Consider the following 20,868-nt stretch of genomic DNA (forward strand, 5'->3'; position numbering starts at 1 on the left):
TCCTATCGATAAAGTTTGGATGTGATGATCTCTAGGGAGACAACATGGCATAGCAGATTAGCATGACGGACTCGGAATCAGGAAAACCTAAAATCAGATTTTGTCCCTCATGCATGTGACTCTAGCAATCACTTAGCCACTCTGAGCTCAAGTTTGCTCAGCTGTAGAAGGGGTAAGAATAAATGTAAAGCTAGAAGTCACTTTAGAAGTCCTCTAGTCCTACTCCATTTTATAAATGAAGAAACTTGACTCATAGAATTTAAGTGACTTGACCAACTTTAGCTATTAAATGACGGGTGTTTGTTGCTGTTGAATTGTTTACTCTCATGTTCCACCTGACCTTATTTGGGGATCTTCTTGGCAAAGACACCAGAGTGGTTGCCATTTTCTTCTCCAGATCATTTTTATGGATGAGGAAACTGAGGTAGAGAGTGAAGTGATTTGCCCAGGATTACACAGCCTAGTTAGTGTCTGAGTCCAGATTTGAACTCAGGAAAATCTTCCTATACTACCCTATACATTATTATTTCCTAGCTGCCTGCTTTAAATGGCAGTCATTCGAATTTAGGACCTCTGAGTCCAAATGCCAGTGTTCTTTACTATGCTATTTCATCCTTCATATTGTATAGATGCCTCCAAAGTGAATTCCAGCCCTAACTCCCATTATCTTCAGCTGGAGGACCTGGTGTGTTTCTAAGGAAGGTCTCTGACCAGTTAGCAGCTACAAGGGGTAGTACCAACCAAAGAGAAGGGAGCTGGGACAGCTTAATCTGCTTACCTCTTCTCATCTGAATTTCCTCCATTCCCTCTCTTCCCTTCATCCCCCTAGAAGTAATATGCTACTATAAAAACTAAATAATTTCAAGATCTAGGATCAGAAAAGACTATGTCTATAACAGAATGAGTCATCTGAATTAGCTAAAGGAAGGACCACTCTATGTACACAGAATTGCCCAAAAGGGGTGACCTAGGAATGCCCGAAAGTCTTGTTACCCTCAAATATCTCCCTGCATTTGACTTTACGATACCTGAAATTTTACCATCAAAGTTACTACCTTGATTTAAGGCAGTGTCTTTATAAGGTCTCTCTTAAAATACAACTCTTGCTACCTTGGAGAGGGACTACACAAGCTAAAGTGTCAAGAGCACTGAATGGAAAGGGAGGACCTGGGTTTGATTCCACTTCTGCTATTTGCTACCTGTAGAACCTTTGGCAACTTCATCCAAGTCAGGGATACTTCCTAGATTGCAAATTTCTCCTCTGACAAATGGAAAGGTTGTATTAGATGATCTCTAAATCCCAGTATTCTCATGTGGAAGGCTCCTTCTAGTTTTGGTTATCTATATTGATAGAAGCAGGATTTCAGATCTGGAAGGAAACTCTAGATCCATCTAGTCTAAGCCCTACCAGTATAGAAAACTTTACAATACTGCATGCAAATATCCATCCAGCCTTCTCTTTTTGTTCATCCTTTGTCTCAAAGAGAATCAGCAGAGTGATGTCCTGACTTGCAAGTGAACTGGATTTAAGTGAGGCAGAACTGTTCAAAGTCATCAGGCTCGCTTTCTCCTCCAGAATTATCAGAGTAAGGGGCAGGACAAAAGTCAAGCTGACTGATGATGACCCATGAGCAGTGGGCAACTTTGGCCTTCTATATTAAAGTGTTTCCCAAGTCTCAGTTCCCTACTGCCTCCCTAGCTTGGACAGTTACTTGTTAGAAGTTTGAATTTTTTTTTTATTTAAATATCAAGCTTTAGTCTGATTCTGGGAAACTTTTAGCCATTGATTGGGCCTAGTTCTCTCTGGTGGGGCAAGAAGACCAAACCGAATCCCTTTTCACACAATTCTTCAGCTGCTTGAAGACAGTGGTTGTATCATCTCTTATCCTTCTCTTTTCCCTATTATATCTATAGTTCTTTCACATGACATGGTTTCAAGTTATTACAATTTTTGTTTAATTATATCATAGTTAACATTTCATGGTTATTCCCACACATCAATATTCTCCCCAAATGTGGCAACTAGAACTGAACAGAATATTTCTTATGTGTTCTGAACAGAACTGAGCAGAGTAGAACCCTAACCTCCCTAATCCTATACACTCTACCTCTCTTGCACTGGTTTTGACTCCCCTGATATGATACTAAATCATATTAATCTCAGAGTCTATTGTCCCTCCAAATAGTGTCTTTGTCCCCCACACACAATACTTGCAAAGCTGATATTTTAACCCCAGGGTAAAGTTCTAAAGTTCCTTCCAGCTCTAATATTTTCTGTTCTAAGATTCCTTACAAGTCTGACATCCTGTGTTCTAAGGGCCCTCCCTGCTCTGACATTCCATGTTCTAAGGGCCCTTCCAGCTCTGGCATCCCGTGTTCTAAGGGCCCTCCCAGCTCTGATATATATATATATATATATATATATATATATATATATATATTCTAAGTCCTTCCTGGCTCTGACATTCTGTGTTCTAAGTTCTCTCCCAGCTCTGACATTCTGTGTTCTAAGACCCCTCCCAGCTCTGACATTCTGTGTTCTAAGTTCTCTCCCAGCTCTGACATTCTGTGTTCTAAGGGCCCTCCTAGCTCTGACACTCTGTGTTCTAAGGGCCCTCCCTGCTCTGACATTCCATGTTCTAAGGGCCCTCCCAGTTCTGACATCCTGTGTTCTAAGGGCCCTCCCGGCTCTGACATCCTGTGTTCTAAGGGCCCTCCCAGCTCTGACATCCTGTGTTCTAAGGGCCCTCCCGGCTCTGGCATCCTGTGTTCTAAGGGCCCTCCTGGCTCTGACATCCTGTGTTCTAAGGGCTCTCCCAGCTCTGACATTCCATGTTCTAAGGGCCCTCCTGGCTCTGACACTCCTGTGTTCTAAGGGCCCTCCCAGCTCTGATATCCTGTGTTCTAAGGCCCTCCCGGCTCTGACATCCCGTGTTCTAAGGGCCCTCCTGGCTCTGACATCCCGTATTCTAAGGGCCCTCCCAGCTCTGACATTCCATGTTCTAAGGGCCCTCCCAGCTCTGACATTCTGTATTCTAAGGTCTCTCCCAAGTCTGACATTCTGTGTTTTAAGGCCCTTCCCAGTTCTGACATTTCTAAGATCTAAAGGAGTTTGAGGGTTTTTTTTTTTTTTTTGTCTAGTCTTGTGATTTTTATTGGTGTGTTCATTGTTTAATCATTTCAGTCATATTTGATTTTTTCATGATATTATTTGGGATTTTCTTGGTAAGGATACTGAAGTAGTTTGCCATTTCCTTCTCCAACTCATTTTACAGAGTTAAGGGCCTTGCCCAAGGTCATACAGTTAGTAAGTGACTGAGGTTGGATTTGAACTTGGGTCTTCCTGATTCTAGCCCCAGTACTCTAGCCATTTCACCACCCACCTTCCTTATTTATTGATGTAGGGGACTTCTGCTGAAGAAACTCCCTTTGCTAAAGCATAGTTTAATTTCTAGGCACTTTATCTCAGTCAGCTACTTAGGACACTGAGACATTTAGTGATATGCTTAGGATTATACGGCCAGGGTGTTTCGGGAGCAGCATTTGAACCCAGATTTCTGAAATCTGAGACCAACTTTCTCTTGCTATATATCATCATCCCTCTCTTGCAGAATAGTAGATTCTAGCACCAGAGACTCAGAAGGAAGAGTAGAGAACTAATGCTCCCAGAAAACAGACACTCACATCTTCTCCATCCCCTCCTTGCCTTTTTACAATGTGCACCAGGCTGAGGCACAGTACATATGTTTTCTTGCAGCAAACAGAAATTCAACAGATCAGTGGGTTATTCCAAAATTATCTTTTAATATATTCACATAGTTTTTCTATACAGTTCATACAAAATTTTTATAGGTCTATCATATATGTGTACAGCAGCATCTTGTAGTGTTTACATGGCATCTGAAGAGACAGCATTGACCAGGCAGCTAAAGGAGGAATTCTGGACTTGATTTTCCTCTGGGGAGATGGAAGTCCCTTTTCAGTACAACTCAATATTTGCTGATCACTTGCTGTGTGTAGGGCCTTGTACTGGGCACTGTTGGGGAGCGATATGTTGTTTTTGCTCTCAGATAACTCATGTCTAGGAATCCCAGGGGCAGTAGACTTGGGGCACACCAGCATGTGGGGGTCCTGAGGAAACAGACCACTTTAGATCACTTCCACCAGGTGGAGGGTAAGGGGGTGGGATCAGGAAAGGCTTTAGGGCAGGTGAGGTAACTTAGCAGAGTCTTATAATAATGGAAGGATTTCAACCAGCCAATATTGGGAGGAAGAGTATTCCAGGCAAAGGAACACTGAGACCAAAGGCACTTTCAAACACTCAAATGAATCTGTCATCTCATTAATTAGGACATTTCTAACCCATTCATGCTTTTTCCATCCTGTATGATTCACATTCACGGTTTCCCAAAGCTTTAACAAACAGGGTCCTCTAAATGGGCTGAAAGCTTCTTTTTCACTGTAGTTTAAGGGTTCAAGTGGAATATTTTCATATTCTCTTGGTCTGCTTGTTAAGGCAATTAATTTACATTGGTTAATTTTTTTAATAAAAATATTATAATCAGCCTTGATGCCATTTCTGTCATTTCCTTCCCCTTTTTATTTTAATTATTCTATATTTAAAGATAAGTTATTTCTATTAAATGTCATTCCCCCCTCTAAAAAAAAAAATTCTGATCTTAGTTCTGACAGTACAGGATGGTCCAATTTCTTAAATGGACAAGTGACAGTTGTGAACCCAGTTAAGAACAGACCTGTCATGCCCTATATGTCCAAGGTTGCTAACTGGTTCAGCATGTGTCTACTCTAAGCTGACAGAGTAACTAGAATTCTTGCAGTAAAAATGGAAATTCTGATCACTTCCTAAAAAAAGAATTCCCAGTGAACATTTATTACATCCCTGTCCTTTATATGTGCAGCCCATGACTTCTACTAGATTGGCTAGTTTAGTGAGTTCTGGGAATCATCCCAAGTACATACGCCAGTTGCCCTTAAAAAACTTACAATATAGGAAAGGGGGATAACGGCTTACACTGGTTGGCCCATGGTCTGGACAGAGCACTAAGAAGATGGTAGAACATGACTATTAATATTTTAGAGGTAATGCAAGCCAACCACAGGCACAATGGCAAAAAACTGTTTGAAATTCTGTGAATTATCTAGGTTGGCTGGAGCAATCAATAAGCAGAAAAAAGGAATGGAAGGCAATAAAGCTGTAAAAAAATAATCCACTATGTGTGGAGGGGGAATGGCTGATACTGGGAGGAAAGGTATAGTTCTACCCTTCCCCTCTCCATCTGTGATAAGAATACAGAGGTAAATAGTTAATAGATTGACAAGGTGTTTAACATCCAGTGATTCCTTTGCAAAGGGAATCTTTCTCTGACAGGCTGGAAAAGAGGAAGGGAGCTTCTGTTTTGCACTCACTACATCATCTGCTCTCATGCCATAGAGTTAGTCTAGCAGCAGAACTGCTTGCTCAGTAGGAACAGTTAGCAGTTAGAGAATCAGATCAAGAATTCTAGGCTACCCAGGGTCAGAGGAGAGAAGAATGTAACCCTGCCGCCAAACCGTATCCAGCAGGGAACAGACACTCTCCAGACAGACGTGGGTACAGAGGCAGGAAGTCAATGAGGCTAGTAAGCAGCCTCTAGAAGTGGGACACCTGGCAGCAGAAAAAAGAGCTAGCTATGGCAGTGAGAAGTGCAGAAAGACTCCCTCTTCCCCAAAAGAGATGAAAAGGCCTCTTGTCTCCATTTATGTGAATCTCACTAACTCTAGGCTTTATATAAAAGTCTCTAGGGTCATGGCCAATCTTCAGTTCAACAATGGTTGCCTTTCCTGACTCAATCAGAGAAAGAATTTCATAAAAGAATTGTAGGATGTTAACACATTAACTTCTAAGCTGTGATGAGGTACAATGAGTTAGGGGAGGGGTGTGACCATCCTTTTTTTTTTTATAGTGGGTCTATAAAGAAAGCTATAAAGAAAGTTCTTGAGTGACTTAATCCTATAGTGTGTGATCATCTCATTCTGCTGTTAGGACCTAGTCTTTTGCTCCTATGGTCCTTGGGATCTTCCCCATAGCTAGACAGCTCCAGAAAAGTCCAGCTTTCCAAGTTTTAAAATTAAGTAGGAACCAGACTTGAGTTGGGATTCAGGAGAGCTGGACTCTTCTAACCTACCACTCTATCTCACTGTAATCTTGGGCAGATGGTAAATCTCTGAACCTTATCTCTGAGTGAATTTAACTAAATTGCCTCTAAGTTCCTTCCAGGTCTTATATTCTGGGTTCTAAAGTTAAAAACCACTTAAATTATCAGGGCTTCACCATCTAGATGAAAAATGGGTTTCAATGATCAAGTTATCTGTATAGGGTGGACCATTCTCGTGGAAAGGACACGAAACTGGTTTGACTGATTTCTCTTCATCCCTCTGACCCTGGCCCAAAGTATCAGAAGCTGAAATTGGGTGTTCTGTAGAGAGAGAGAAGAATATACATGGATGGGAGATGGAAGGGAGGAGGGGGCAAAGAGGAGAGGGTCAGAGCAGAGCAGTCGTAGAGAAAGAGAATGAAGAAGGAATAATAGAAGAAAAGCAGATATGTAGAAATGGAAGGAGGTCAGGAAGAGACAGACAGACAGACAGACAGACAGACAGACAGAGAGAGAGAGAGACAGAGAGACAGAGAGAGAGAGAGAGAGAGAGACAGAGACAGAGACAGAGACAGAGAGACAGACACAGAGAGAGAGAGAGACAGAGAGAGACAGAGACAGAGACAGAGATAACAAAAAAGGAGACAGAAAGAGTCAGACACAGGATAGATGTACATGCAGAGAGATAAGGAAAGTGAGAGACAGAAACAATAATGAAATACCTGAAGAGAGGAACGGCGGCACTTATAATAAAAAGAAAGGGAGATGAGTTGAGGAAAATACTTTTTAGAAAATTTCCCCTTCAAATCAAGCTTTCTGAATACATTCCATTTGAACACCAAATGTTTCTGATCCCGCCCCCGTGTCCCACTTGCTGCCCCTAACTACTTTCAGACCCAGCCAACACTGCCTGACACCCAGATGCCTGCCAGTTTCCATCACCCCCAGTTTAGGGAGCTTAGTAAGGACAGAAGCGTTTCTACTTGGCTTAGTCTCAAACACCCGCCAACGGCACTGGAACTCCTCGTCCAGCCTGGAGAGGAGTCACCCTAGGTAGCCAGTGTTGAAAGTAGCGGTCCCTTCTTCCCTCAAGCCCTTGGATCAAAACTCTACCTGGATTTACTAATTGTCAGAGGCAAGAATTAAGGGTACAATGGCTAAGCTAATGCAATGGACAAAAGAGTGGGAAGAAACAACAGATGGGGGATGGGTGAGAATCTATAGTTAACCCCTTTATTTTAGCTTTAGAAAAAGGGCAGTGCAATACTGACAAATAGCAGATAAATTTGAAAGTTTCCCCTTGCCTCAATCCTTATTTATTAAGCATAGACTTATTCATCTTGTTTAATTAGGATCTGGAATTAATCATTCCTTGAGACTAACAAAGTGCGTCTTTTGACCTCAGTTTCCTGATCCTTAAAACGAGGGAGATGGAAATGCTAAATTTCACTCAGAGCCTAGTGAAAGTAATTATTTTTTCTTGTCCAAGTTCACAGATATTCCCAGGGCCCCTGGAGGTCTGTAGAGATGAGGTTAAGAATCTTTAGGCTAAATGATTTCTAGTTTCCCTGACAATTTTAAACTGTCTTCCTTCAAAGCCTTCCACACACTGCAGCCTCCTATTTTCCAACATTGGCTCACACTAGTCCCCCCTAAGCACTTGGTCTATGCATCAACCAGCCTGGAAAACTTTCTGCCCCTGTCTGGCACAGGGATTTGAATTTCTGTCCTGGCTCATACTGCCTGGACTTGGGCCAGTAGCATTTCTTCTTTATGGGCCTTAAGTTTCCCCTTATGTGAAATGGGAACAATAAACTCTGTATATTCTTAACAAGACCATTCGAATACAACAAGATGGAAACTACTTGTTAACCTGCAAGGCACTGGCCCAATTTGGCTGTGGAATCCACATTATAGCTTTTTTTTCAGTCAACCTCCTTGCTTAGCTTTGGTTTCCACAATGAACAAATGTTGGGGCTAGAACCCAAGGGACTAGGAACATAGCCCTGGAACCCCCAAACTGGCTATGGGAATATGGGAAAGAGGTGAGTGCCTCCTGGTCTATGGAAATTCCTCTATTGGGAGGGAGCTGAGGACAGTAAACCCTTAATCTAGGACACAAGGAAAAGAATCCTGCCCATGGAAGGAGGAATATGAGTCCTGTGACCTTAAATAATTACTCCCTCTCTCAGGGTCTTAGCTCTGCCATCTGACAAATGGAAAAGAAGAATGCATTATTTCCAGGGTGGTTCCCATCCCCAATGCTCTGTATCCTAGGGTCACTGACAGTCCCTATTTTCTGAGGTCCCTATCCTGGTTGGGGGTGGGGTGGGGTGCGATGGGGTCCCCTCTATCATCCCCTTCTATTGGACTCTCTGGCCACGGCCTCAGCCCGTGATTTCTGTGTTTATTTTCAGATAAGAATAATTAGCGTAAATTGTGACAAATATTTTTCTTCCAGATAAATTCTAGAGTGTTTTTTTCCTAGGTGATTTTCTAGTCCTAAAGGGGTACATAATTTCACTTGGGCTGACTTTAATCAAGATCTCTCCTGAAGATAACTTTGGTCTTCCAAAACCACGAGTAGACGAGAGGTAGTATGCTATAGAGGGAAAGGGCTTGCTCGCCCTTGGATCCAAATCCGATCACGGTGCCTTGTTACCTGTGTGACTTTGGGCAAATAGTCTCCTCGGGCCTCGGTTTACTTATGTGTAGAATGAAGCTACACAGCTTCTGTAGTCCCTTCAAATGATCTTATGATGGCGGGGGAAGGAGACAGAAAGAAAACAGGTTCAGGGATCCCCACATTTTCTGAACACAGTCAACTAATGGATAGCTAAATGGATGAAGGTCATTCCCAGGAAATGTGTCCAAATTCCCAGGAGCTCTAGACCTCATATTTACGAGTTGTGTGATCCAGGTAAGTTCCTTAACCTCTCTGAGCCTCCGTTTCCCCATCTATAAAAAGAAGGGTTGGACTAATGACTCTAAGATCCTGCCGGCTTTTAAGACCCCAATAAATAAATCTGCATTCCCAAGAACTGAGAATGACTTTATGGCAGGAACTTGGGAACCCCCTTCTGAGGGTTAGGCTTTGAAATGCTGGTTAAACTCCTGCCGGCAGAAGCAACAAAAAAGAGCCAACCCAATGAGGAGGATTGACAAGACTATGGCAAATATGAGGAGGATGAGCACGTTAATTTTCTTGAGCCCCTCTTTCTCACAGTCCTCGGGGCGGACGTGGAGGAAGGGGACGTCCTCCTGGATGCTGAAGTCCTTGGAATGCCGGCACATCAGATCCTCGAGGTTGGCGATGTCCACGCTTCCCCTCTGGATCACAGCTACCAGCCAGCTGTTGCCGCAGCAAGCCAGCGGGTTTCCTGCCAGGTAGAGGCGCTGGAGGCTCCCCTCCAGCCCACTCATGTCCCGGCTCTCGAGGTGGCTGAAGCTGTTGTTCCGAAGATCCAGCTTTTCAAGGGAGGCCTCCCGGGTCCAGGCAGGGAGCCAGCTCAGCTGGTTCTCCGAGAGGTTGAGCTGCTTCAACCGCGTGAAGCGGGGAAGGTCCACGTGAAGGGCGTCCAAGCCATTCCCCTGCAGCTGCAGCACCTCCAGGGAGGATTCAAGTCCAGTCAGAGCACCGGGTAGGACCTCTAGCCCTGGATTTGCGGAGAGGTCCAAAGTGACGAGCGGGGTTTGCAGGAATGCACCTTCTGGAAGCCTCTGCAAGGTGTTGCCCGCCAGGTTCAGGGTTCGGAGAGTGGGGATCCTGGAGAAGACCAGGCAGCCCGAGGCAGCTGGCTCCGGCAGGTCCCGCGAGGCTCCGCAGAGATGGACCCGGTTTTCTTGGAGGTCCACACTCTGGATCTTGGGGAGGTTGGCAAATGTGAGAGGCGCTAAGGCCGTCAGCGCGTTGTGCTGCAAGAAGAGCTGCTGTAGGCTAGCTAGGCCACGGACGCCCACAGTGAAACCCCGAAGGTCGTTGTGGCTCAGATCCAGGGTGCCCAGGCTGGGCAGGGCGTGCTCCCGCTCCACCTCAAAGGCGCGGAGGCAATTTCTGCTGAGGTTGAGGAACTGCAGGGAAGCCATGGGATCGAAGAATCCCTTTGGGATGCTCTCAATCTCATTGTAGCTTAGGTCCAGGAACAAGAGATGGGAAAGAGCTGGGGAGCTATCATTCCCACTTGGGTCGGGGGGCAGGTGGGGTCCACTGTCCCAGTCCTCCACACTGGGGACCCCGTCACTGAGGGAGGAGGTGGGGTGCATCTGGATCAGGTTGTTGGATACATTCAGATAGATGAGCTGGTTGCGCCTGGGCAGGTCGGGAAACTGGGATAGCTTGTTCTCTCGCAGGTCAAGCCAGTGGAGCTGGTACTCCTGGTCCGAGGGGGCGGTCTGGAAGGTCTCTATGCTGTTGCGGCTCAGATCCAAGAATCGCAGCTGGGGGAGGCTGAAGTCCGAAATGCAGGTGATGGAGTTCATGGAGAGGTTGAGGCGGGCAAGGCGGGGCAGGTCGTCAAAGGCCCCCTCCTCGATCTCCATGATCACGTTGCTATGCAGGTCCAGCTCCTCAAGGGCCGGCACGCCCTGCAGGGTCCAGCGCGAAATCCGGGTGAGGCTGTTTTCTGCCAAGGAGAGAGAGCGCAGGTCGGGGGCATCCTCTAGGAAAGCCTCAGCCATGCCGTTGTACAAGCCGTTGCCCGAGAGGTCCAGGGTGGTCACGCGAGGCAGGCGCCCAATGCCCCCATTGGCATTTTGGGGGGATGCCCATCCCAGGCGGTTTCGGGCCAGGTTGAGGTACTCGAGCTGAGGCAGGCTGGTGAAAATTCCAGGCTGGATGAAGCTGATCTGATTGGAGCTTAAATCTAGACGTCGGAGAGCAGTGTAAAAGATCAGGGGAGTCTCCAGGATGCTCTGCAGTTGGTTCTGAGACAGATCAAGGGCCTTGCTGTCTGCATGGAGGACTGCAGGAATCTGCAGAAGCCCCCGGCTGTGGCACAGGACCTCCATGTCCACCTAGTGAAGGGGAGAGAACACTGGAGCATTATGTGCTGGAAGGTCTCCCGGGATGCCAGAGACAAAGATGGCAGGGACTCAAGCAAGACCTCAGTGTAACTGAAAGGGCACTGGAGCTGAAGTCGGACTCTAGACAAGGATCTAGGTCCCAGCTTTGGGTCTTAACCGTTTTATGTCCTTGGGCAAGTCTTGAGCCTCAGTTTCCCCATCTGCATACCTCCTGCAACTCTCTTGGAGATATACACATATCTACCTACTTACCTACATATATGTGTGTGAGTGTGTGTAGGCATGTAGATAGACAGATATATATATTTATATATATGTATATATATATATGCATATGCTTAAGTATTTTTAGTTAAATAAACCTTAATTTCACAGGATCATAGATTTAGAATTCAAAGAGATTTTAAAGATCATCAAGTTTAATTTTATAGATAAGGAAACCGAGACCTAGAAAAATCAAATGAAATGCCCAGGGTCACACGGGTAGTAACTGATTTTCTAAAGAGTGGTTCAAAGCCAGATCTTCCTGATTCCATGTCTATCCTATGTACTATACTGTTATAGGAATCTTTTAACGAGAAAATTTCCTCCCGAGAGCCGGACACTTATGATATATACTCTTAGATTGTTGGCTGGGAGTACTAAGCTGCTCATTAAGTTGCCCAGGAGTCACCCAGGCAGTCTGTGTCAAAGGCAGGACCTCCCCCACTACATCACGCTGCCTTTCTGGGAACAATGGTGAGCCAGTACACATTTCTACAAGGCTTACAAACCATTTTCCCCTGCGAGTTCCATACTGCACATTGCTCCTGTCTTACAAGGAGAGACTGGCTAGGAAAGAACTTTGTGAATTGTAAAGCAGCATTTGTACGTAGCATTGTTGTTGCAGGTTTTCCAGGTGCGCGTCCTCCTCTAGCTTCAGCTGGCTCCTAAGGCTTTGGGCGCGGGTTCACAGCTGATCACATCCTCTGCTCTCCTGGACCCCTCCATCGGTGTTGTGCTAGTCTGGCCAATGAGAACAAGGTTCTCCTAGGGCCTCTTGAAAGCCCCCAAAGAAAAGCACAGGAGCTAGAGTGGGGCCACACACCCGCGTGTGGCAATGCATCCCTGCACTACTGATGCCACAAAAGACTCAAGCTCAAGTGCCAGCTCTGCTACTCACTCACTCAGCTTTGAAAGTATTCTAAAAACTCTTCCATCCCTGACATTCTGGGTTCTAAGGGCCCTCCCAGCTCTGACATTCTGGGTTCTAAAGACCCTACCTACTCTGGCATTCTAGAATTCTTTACTTATATGACCTCTTGGGGCTCTCTATGTCTATTAATTGTTCTGGGGCAGACATTCACAAACACCATCACCTCCTCCCAGGTAATTGCTCTCCCCCTGTTTAATGCTGTTACGTTTACAGGCTGACTTCAGCTAATGTCAGTGGAGACAAAGCATTTACCAGAAGGAAAGATAAAACATTTTCTCCAGTCATCCAATTTTTATTTTAGCGTCTCATATATCTTCAAATGCTATTTCCAAATTCCCATTCCAGGGAGCAGAAATTGAGGCCTCTTACCCTTTCCCCTCATAGCTGACATTCCCCAGATGTAATATCATCCTGCTCTGCTCTGCTCGGCTGGCCTCTCCCTTCCCTTTGAGCCAAGTGCTTCTCCTTACTTACTATCAATTGAGAGGCCAGACTTAGTGGGGGAGAGCTTCCCACTGAAGAATAGCAGAATTCTGAAGATCAGAACCCGAGAAGGCCTTTAATTAGTCCTGGAAACAAACTCACAGAATCTTAGGGTTGGAGTAGACTTCAGATCACCTGAGTCAACTTCTCCCCTCATAACTTCTATCAATAATCAACATTTATTAAACACCTACTATGTCCCAGGCAGTATTCTAAATGCTGGGGAAGGAAGCAAAAGACAGTTTAGAGCTGGAATGGACCTTAAAAGCCACCTAGTTCAATCTCTTTATTTTATAAACTGAGGAACAGGGAGGTAGTGATTTGGCTCAAGATGATCACATAGACAGGCTGGAATTTGAACCCAATTCCTTTAATTACAGAGCCAGAGCTTTTTCCCATCATACCATGATGCCTTATAGATTATCTATTCTAAACTCTTAATTTGACAAATGAGAAAACAGAGAGGGCCCTACGTGACTAGCCCAAAGTCCTCCAGCTTGTCTTAGTGCGTACGTGGTCAAAAATAAGATCTTTCTAGGAGAAGGTGAGAAGTATTCCCCTTTTATCTTCACAGAAGGGCCTAATAGGTACATATAATGTACAATAATACAGGAGAAATTCAGTGTGGATGAGGGAACTGACTTAAAAGGTGCTGTTGTTCTTTTTGTTCAGTCATGGCCCATCCTTCCTGACCCCATCAGGGATTTCCTCGGCAGGAATGTTGGAGTGGTTTGCCATTTTCTTCTTCAATTCATTTCATAGATAAGGAAGTTGAAGCAAGCAGGATTAAGTTGACTTGCTCCGGGTCACACAGCCAGTGAAGATCTGGGGTTAGATTTGAACTCAGATCTTCCTGATAATACCCACAACTCTATCCACTGAGCCACCTAGCCACAAGCCTCTCAGGTCCTTTCACCCTAAGCCTGCCTCTCTTCTTCTAGTCTCTGCTTCTGTTTGTGAAATCACCACTCTCTCTTAATGACTCAGGCTCAAAACCTCAGAATCATTTTGAACTCTGCCTTCTCCCTCACCCCAAGGCCTCTTGATCCTACCTCTACACCATCTTTCCCTTCAGTCCCTTCCTCTCCATTCCCACTGTCATCACCCCAGGCCAGGTCTCCATTATCTCTCTACTGTAATAACAGCCTCCTGACCGGACTCCATAGTTCCAGGCAAACATCTTACCTTCACACACTTGGCAAGTGGGTGATGTGAAGGATGGGGCTCTGGGCCTGGGATCCGGAAGGCCTGTGTTCTGTCTCCAAGCCTTATCTAGCCATGTGAGTCGCTTAAACTATGCCTGCCTCAGTTTCTTCAACTATAGAATGGGAATAAAAACAAGACCTACCTCCCAGAGTTGTTGTGGAGAAGAAATGAAGTGATATTTATAGTGTTTGTAGTTATCATACACACAGGAATTGTCACAGAGCAGGTGTTAAATAAATGCTTATTCCCTTCCCCTTTCCTTCTATCCATGTTATTTTCTTGTTTAAAAAAACTGTTCATCCTTTGCTTGAAGACCTCCAGGGAAGACCCCTTTTGTTCTCCTGGGCAGCCCGTTCCATTTTTAGAAAGACTCCAAAACTTCTTCCTGCCCCCTGGGATCAGGAGGAACAAAGCTAATCCCTTCTCCCAACCCTCCACATAAGGCCTCTTTGCCAGCATCTCTGCCCAGCCTGATTCTTTCCTGCTGGCTAAATTTACACCCTCAGTTTTTGGCTCACATGGATGGTCTACAGGCCTCTCACCAGCTGCTGCAGTCAGTCAGTGTCAGGGTTAGGACCCTCAGGCCCTTTGCCTCCAGATGCAGGACCCCTAATTTGTCATGTTTCACACAATAAACAAGTGATTCTGTAACACACACACACACACACACACACACACACACACACACACACACACACACACGATAAACCCACAGGCCTCGTGACCAAGCTCAGGCCAAAACCTTCCTGTTGAGCTAAAAGGACTACAATTCTCCCCCTCCAAGCCCATTCGAGGTGACTCTGTCCATCTCCTACAATTCCTCCTCCTCAGGGTAGGTGGCCCTTTTTTCCTTCTCTCCTTGGTGAAGGCATCCACACGGCCCATCCCTCAGCTCTGCCCTGCCTTCTCCCACCTTCTTCAGTCACCTGTGTCTGATATGAGATCCTTTAACCCATGAATGAAAAGGACATTCCTGTTACTTGGATACAAATTCGGAGGCAAGGTAAGGTTCTGCTGTCTTTCAAACATTATATCTTAAGATCAATAGTGAACAGAGACCAAGGCCTAAAGCTTCTTTATAGCAGGGATGTCAAGCTTACCCCCAAGTCATATTGTCTTAGAAAGCCACAAATGAGCCCTATCTGGTTCCCTTGTATTCGTTACTTATTTTGCTAACTATTTCCCACTGACATTTTAATCTGGCCCCATAGGAACTAGAGGCCATAGAGCACCTGCTTGCCAAGATCTTGGCTTTTACAGGCTCAGGCAATGGCTAACACTGGAGCGCTGGAGGAATTTGACTATGCATCCCCTCCCTTACAGGACTGCAGGGAGGAAAGCCCTCATAAACTTTCAGTCAATGGGAATGAGATTTGTTCCAAATGCTTCTATTCCTACAATAATAGTTAACCGCTATCTAGTGCTTATCATATGCTAAACGCTTCACACTTCTAATCTCTTTTGATCTTCACAACAGAGGTAAGTTCTATTACTGTCCCTATTTTATAGCTGAGAAAATTGAGGTAGACAGAGAGCAAGTGACTTGTCAGAGTCTCAGAGCTAGTCAGGGTCTGCCTGACTTTGGGACTAGCAGTCTGTCCAGGGCACCTAACTGCCCCTGCCACCTCCACCACCTCATTATCTCTACTACTATTGCCATGACTGCCACCACCACTACACTCTTACAGAGCTAGTAGTTGCAAAGTACTTTACAATCTCATTGGTCCTCACAATAATTAATAGTTTACATCAGGTCAGCAAAATGCTTCCCTCCCAATAACCTTGTAAAGTCGTGCAGTAAATAAAATATTTTGAGGGAGGGAGGGAGGGGGAAATTTGGAAAAATGAATACAAGGGATAATGTTGTAAAAAAAAAATTACCCATGCATGTGTACTGTCAAAAAATTATAATTATAAAATTAATAAAAAAATAAATAAAATTTAAAAATATATATTTTGGTTTCAACCGAGGGCTATGATTTTTACCATTTTTTTTACCAGATTTTGACCAATGTAGCAAACCCTCAATGTGAAAAATCCACTGATACAACCATCTGTCATTTGTAGCCTTAGAAACTGTCCAAAAGACATTGAGCAGAGAATCGACCTGTACAAGACCACACCAGTGGAACTCAGTCATATAGCCTTGAGACTCCAGGCCCAGACTCTCTCTACTACACTGCATTACCCACTTGGGGTAATTCCTAACATTTGTAGTGTTCTTGAAGGTTTGTAAAACACTTAAAAAACCCCAATATATCATTTAAGCTTCCCAATTGTCCTAGGAGATGAAGACTATAGGTATAATTATACCTGTTTCACAGGTGAGTCAAACTGAGAGCCAGAGTTTAAAACGCTTTTCAGTTTCAGTGTCAGAAATAAAACACGTTCTAGTGTCTAAGCAAAGCTCCCTTCCCACTCCGAGTGCAGTGTGGCCCATTTAGCTCTGACCCTGACACTCTCAGAAGTGTGGCTTGAGAGACTGGGCTGCTTATTTCTGTAAGAAGAAAAGCTCCCTGGGCTTTCTGCACCAGACCGTGGCCAAGCAGAGTTTGTGAGTGATCAGCACAGGGATTACCAGAAGCACGTTTCTTTCTGAGGATTAGTTTGGGTTCAAGGCTCATAGAATTCAGAACACTGTCTGGAGCTGCGAGGGCCCTTAGACACCAGCATGAACACTTGGAAAAGTACTTTGTTCACCACTGGGCAGAACCAGAATTCAAGCCCAGACTCTCTGGTTCCAGATCCAGAACTCTTTCTTCTTTCTCCTCGCCGAGCTGGGGCTTCTGCCTTTGAGGTTCAGAACTCCAGGGCCCCAAGCGGAGGAGAGCAGGCTGCAGGGAATGGGAAGGCCCACTGCTATTCTAGCAGGTGGTCCCTGCTCTGTTGGGGATCCAGTGAAAAGCTCAGGGGTGGCTTCCAGGAAATCTATTTATAGGGCCAACTGCTGCGTGTGGTGAACTTCAGGAAGTGACGCTGGAGGCCGGGTGGATCAACAGGAAAGGAATAATTGTCTTCCTTCCATGAGACCCTTTTCCTCTGCCCCCAGTCCAGACACCATGGAAGGCTCAAACGGTAACTTTCTTTTTCACAAGGGAGAGGATTTTAGACTTGGCCCTCATCCTGTCACCTGCATTAGGGCCAAGGATGGACACCAAGGGAGGCGAGGATTCTTACTAAGACCCAAGACAAAGCACTAGCACAGTGGAAGGAGCACAGACCGCTCCGGTGGGCCTTGGTTCAAATTCCAGTTGTTACTGGCTGGGTGTCTGAGCAAGTCACTTACTCTCAGTCTTAGCAACTTTTCTGATACTTGCTTCAGCGCTAGGGGACTAGCCCAGAGCAGGCACTTGGTAAATCCTTATTAAGAGACTTAGGCCTCAGCTTCCTTATCTATAATATAGGCAAGATATATATGACCTCTCTCTGGGTTAGCAGGGAGGGAGCATAGCATAGTGAATTAGTTTTGAAATCGGGAAGCCCTGAGTTCAAATTCCACCTTGGATACTTACTAGCTTGGTAAGACAATTACCTTTCCTGAGACTCAGCTTCTTCATCTATAAAATGGGGGTAATTATAGCATCTCCTTCACAACCTGAAGGCTGTGAAAATCAAATGAGATGATTTGAATATCCTTTGTTAATGCCACTTGAGATCTGCTTTCAACTCCAAGGAAGTTTTCCTTCCCAAATTCCCCCTTATTTCATCGCTTGATTAAATCCACTGCTTCTCCCCTACAGAGTTTAGTACCAAACTCCTCCTTGTATTTGCCTTTATACAGGACAATAGCTGGACTTTGGCCTTACCTGGCTGCCTACCTGCTGCCCTACCTGATCGTGGGCTTCAGTTCCCCCTCACCTTTTTGGGTGTGTGTTGTCTTTTAGATAGCAATGCAGAGACTGTTTTTGTTTTTATTAATTGTATTTCCAGCACTTAGTACAATGCCTGTCATATTATAGGTGCTTCTTAAATTCACTGGAATGAATTATTGGATTGGATTACAAACCTTAAACATTAAATAAATGTGAACTAGTATTAACAATGAGCAGCTAGGGGGTGCAGTGGACAGAATGTTGGGCCTGGCCTCAGATACTCACTGGACAAATCACTTAATTCCGTTTGCCTCAGTTTCCTCATCTGTAAAATGAGTTGGACAAGGAAATGGCAAAACTCCAGTGTTTTTCTAAGAAAACCCCAAATGGAGTCAGAAAGAGTAGAACATGACTCAAACAACTCAACCGTAACAACAAAATGAAGAGACTAGATCGATGGAACCATTCATGATATATCTATTTAACTGCCTGCCATATTCAGGAAGCTGGGCTATAGACTTGGGATATAAAAATAAAAAATGACATATTCTCTGTCTTCCAGGAGCTTACCGGAATATGCATGCAAATGGTATAAGGAGAAGGTGATGTGGGCAAAGGAGAGATTCAAACAGAATATTTTTGAAAATTTGAAGTGGATTCCAAGGAAATCATAAAGGAGAGAAAAAGATCCACATGTGCAGAAATGTTTGTAGCAGCTCTTTTCATAATAGCAAAGAATTGGAAAAGGAGTGGATGCCCATCCATTGGGGATGGCTGAACAAGTTGTGGTATATGAAAGTAATAGAATATTATTGTTCTATAAAAATGATGAACAAGCTGATTTTAGAAAGGCCTGGAAAGATTTGTATGAACTGATGCTAAGTGAAACCCTCAGAACCAGGAATGCATTGTACACAATAACAGCAAAAATATGCGATGATCAACTATGATAGGCTTGGTTCTGCTCAGCAGTTCAGTGATCCAAAGCAACCCCAATAGACTTTGGGCAGAAAATGCCATCTGCAACCAGAGAAATAACTAAGGAGACTGTTATGGAAATCAATACATGCTGTGTTCACTTCTTTTTTTTTTCCTGTTTTATTATCTCTCCCATAGTTTTCCCCATTTGCTTTGATTTTTCTTTCTCAACATAATTCACTAAAAATGTGTATTGAAATTAACTAAAAAAAAAATTTGAAGTAGAGAGTACTTTCAACAAAGGTGGTGGTGGTAAGGAAATCAGGGAAAGCTTCATGGAAGAAATGGCTGACCCTTGAAGGAAGAATAGGAAATAAAAAGTGCTACTGTGTCACCCAATTGTCCTGAGAAAGTGTTTTTCAGGCACGAGACCATAGGTGGGCATTCCAGGAAGCCAAGAAATGGATCTCTACAAGTGTAAATCTGACAACCCCACATGCATCTCACAGGATGGGACAAGGAAGCTGTGACTTTAAGAAGCCAGGCCATGTGAGAGCCAGCAGCTACCAGTGGGGAAGGGCTTGGTGGAAGCAGGAGGCCAGAGCCTTAGATCTGCTGCAGCTGCTTCTGAGTCAGGGGCTTCTGGCCCGGGCTGTCCAAAGCCAGGGAACATTGGAACCATATGAGGTGGTACCAGCAGATGGACTTCCAGGCCCGCCCCGGGAGTTCTGCCGCTGTCGAGGCTTGGCCCAGCTCTCAGGCTTTGAGGCCTGGGGTGATTAACTCAGCCAGGTCATCATTTCCATATGGTTGAAGGTCTGCAGCCTCTCCTCCCTAGCTAGCACAGCATCACCATGAAAAGAACCCTGGACTTGGAGGGAGAGGACCTGGATTCAAATCTCTCCCTAGCTGCTCGACTTCTCTTACCTACCCTATACAAGGGCTTAAGCCCCATCTTCCCAGAGATAATACAGTGGAATGGGACAAACAGCAGCCTTTGTTGTGGGATCATAGATTTAGACCTCAAATGCATTTCCACTCACCCCACTATTTTTTACAAATACATTTTACAAATCTTTTTTTAAATTTTTTTTTTTAACAAATAATTGAGACCTAAAGGTCAAATGGCTATCCCATTTAGGCTGTAAAAATCAGAAGCAAAAGTTTAGAATACCCGGACGTTGGTCTTAATTCATATATTTCCTAATTACATGACTATGGGCAAGAGAATCATAAAATAGGGGCTTATTCCATATCATTCAGGGTAGTGAGAATACCCCTCTGTAGACATTAAAAGGTTATATAAATAAAAATTGGGATCAGTGAAATACTAGTGGGTGTTTAACAGCCAGCTTTCCAAAAATATATATAACCACGACACATTTAAAAGTTCAACCTGCATTATTAAAATTTCCTCTATTACTTTGAGTCTTTGTTCTTCAGCCATATCTGACTCTTCATAACTTCATTTGGAGTTTTCTTAGCAGAGTACTGAAGGGGTTTGCCATTTCCTTCTCCAGTTCATTTTACAGATGAGGAAACTGAGGCAAGCAGAATTTTAAATGACTTTAAATGTCCCCAAGATCACACAGCTAGTAAGTGTCTGAGGTCACATTTGAATTAAACACCTTCCTGACTCTAGATGTGTTCTATCTACTGAGCTACCTAGCTGCCCCCTTTAAGTATAGATAATCAAAATAACAATAAATTGTGGCCTGATTTATAATGGTGGCTGACTTCCTATGTGTAAATGCTCCCAGTGAAAATGTAATAAAGGCTTCTCATCACTGGCTCTAATAAGCCTCTAGCTAGGATTGTTGCTTTCATTATATTATTAAAATCATAGAACTCTATTTTATGGTTTGGGGCTGGAAAGGAACATGAAGTTCAATTCCCCTTAGAAGGGGAAAATAAAATCCAGAGGGGAAAGAGAGATTGCTGAGGTTTGCTTAGAGCAATCAGAAGCATTGCTAAAGCCAGGGCTCATGATTCTCAATTTTGGGCTCCCCTGCCCCATGCTACCTCATGTCATGCAAGTTTGAGGGCATAGGATGCTGGCTGGATGAGCTTTCCGAAC

At 44.4% G+C, this 20,868-nt stretch overlaps 1 protein-coding gene across 3 annotated transcripts in view; it reads right to left on the reverse strand.

Moving 5' to 3' along the window:
• Window positions 1–3,784: 3,784 nt before the first annotated feature.
• The window catches only part of LRRC32 (leucine rich repeat containing 32), a 48,386-nt gene continuing 31,302 nt past the window's right edge, over window positions 3,785–20,868 (reverse strand). For all 3 annotated transcript variants that reach the window (XM_074304128.1, XM_074304126.1, XM_074304127.1), the window contains one exon: window positions 3,785–11,168. In XM_074304128.1, coding sequence (XP_074160229.1) covers window positions 9,243–11,168 — 1,926 coding nt within the window. In that variant the 3' untranslated portion in view covers window positions 3,785–9,242. The remainder of the gene's footprint in view (window positions 11,169–20,868) is intronic.

The sequence above is a fragment of the Sminthopsis crassicaudata genome, chromosome 3 (genome assembly GCF_048593235.1).
Source record: "Sminthopsis crassicaudata isolate SCR6 chromosome 3, ASM4859323v1, whole genome shotgun sequence".
Classification (NCBI taxonomy): domain Eukaryota; kingdom Metazoa; phylum Chordata; class Mammalia; order Dasyuromorphia; family Dasyuridae; genus Sminthopsis; species Sminthopsis crassicaudata.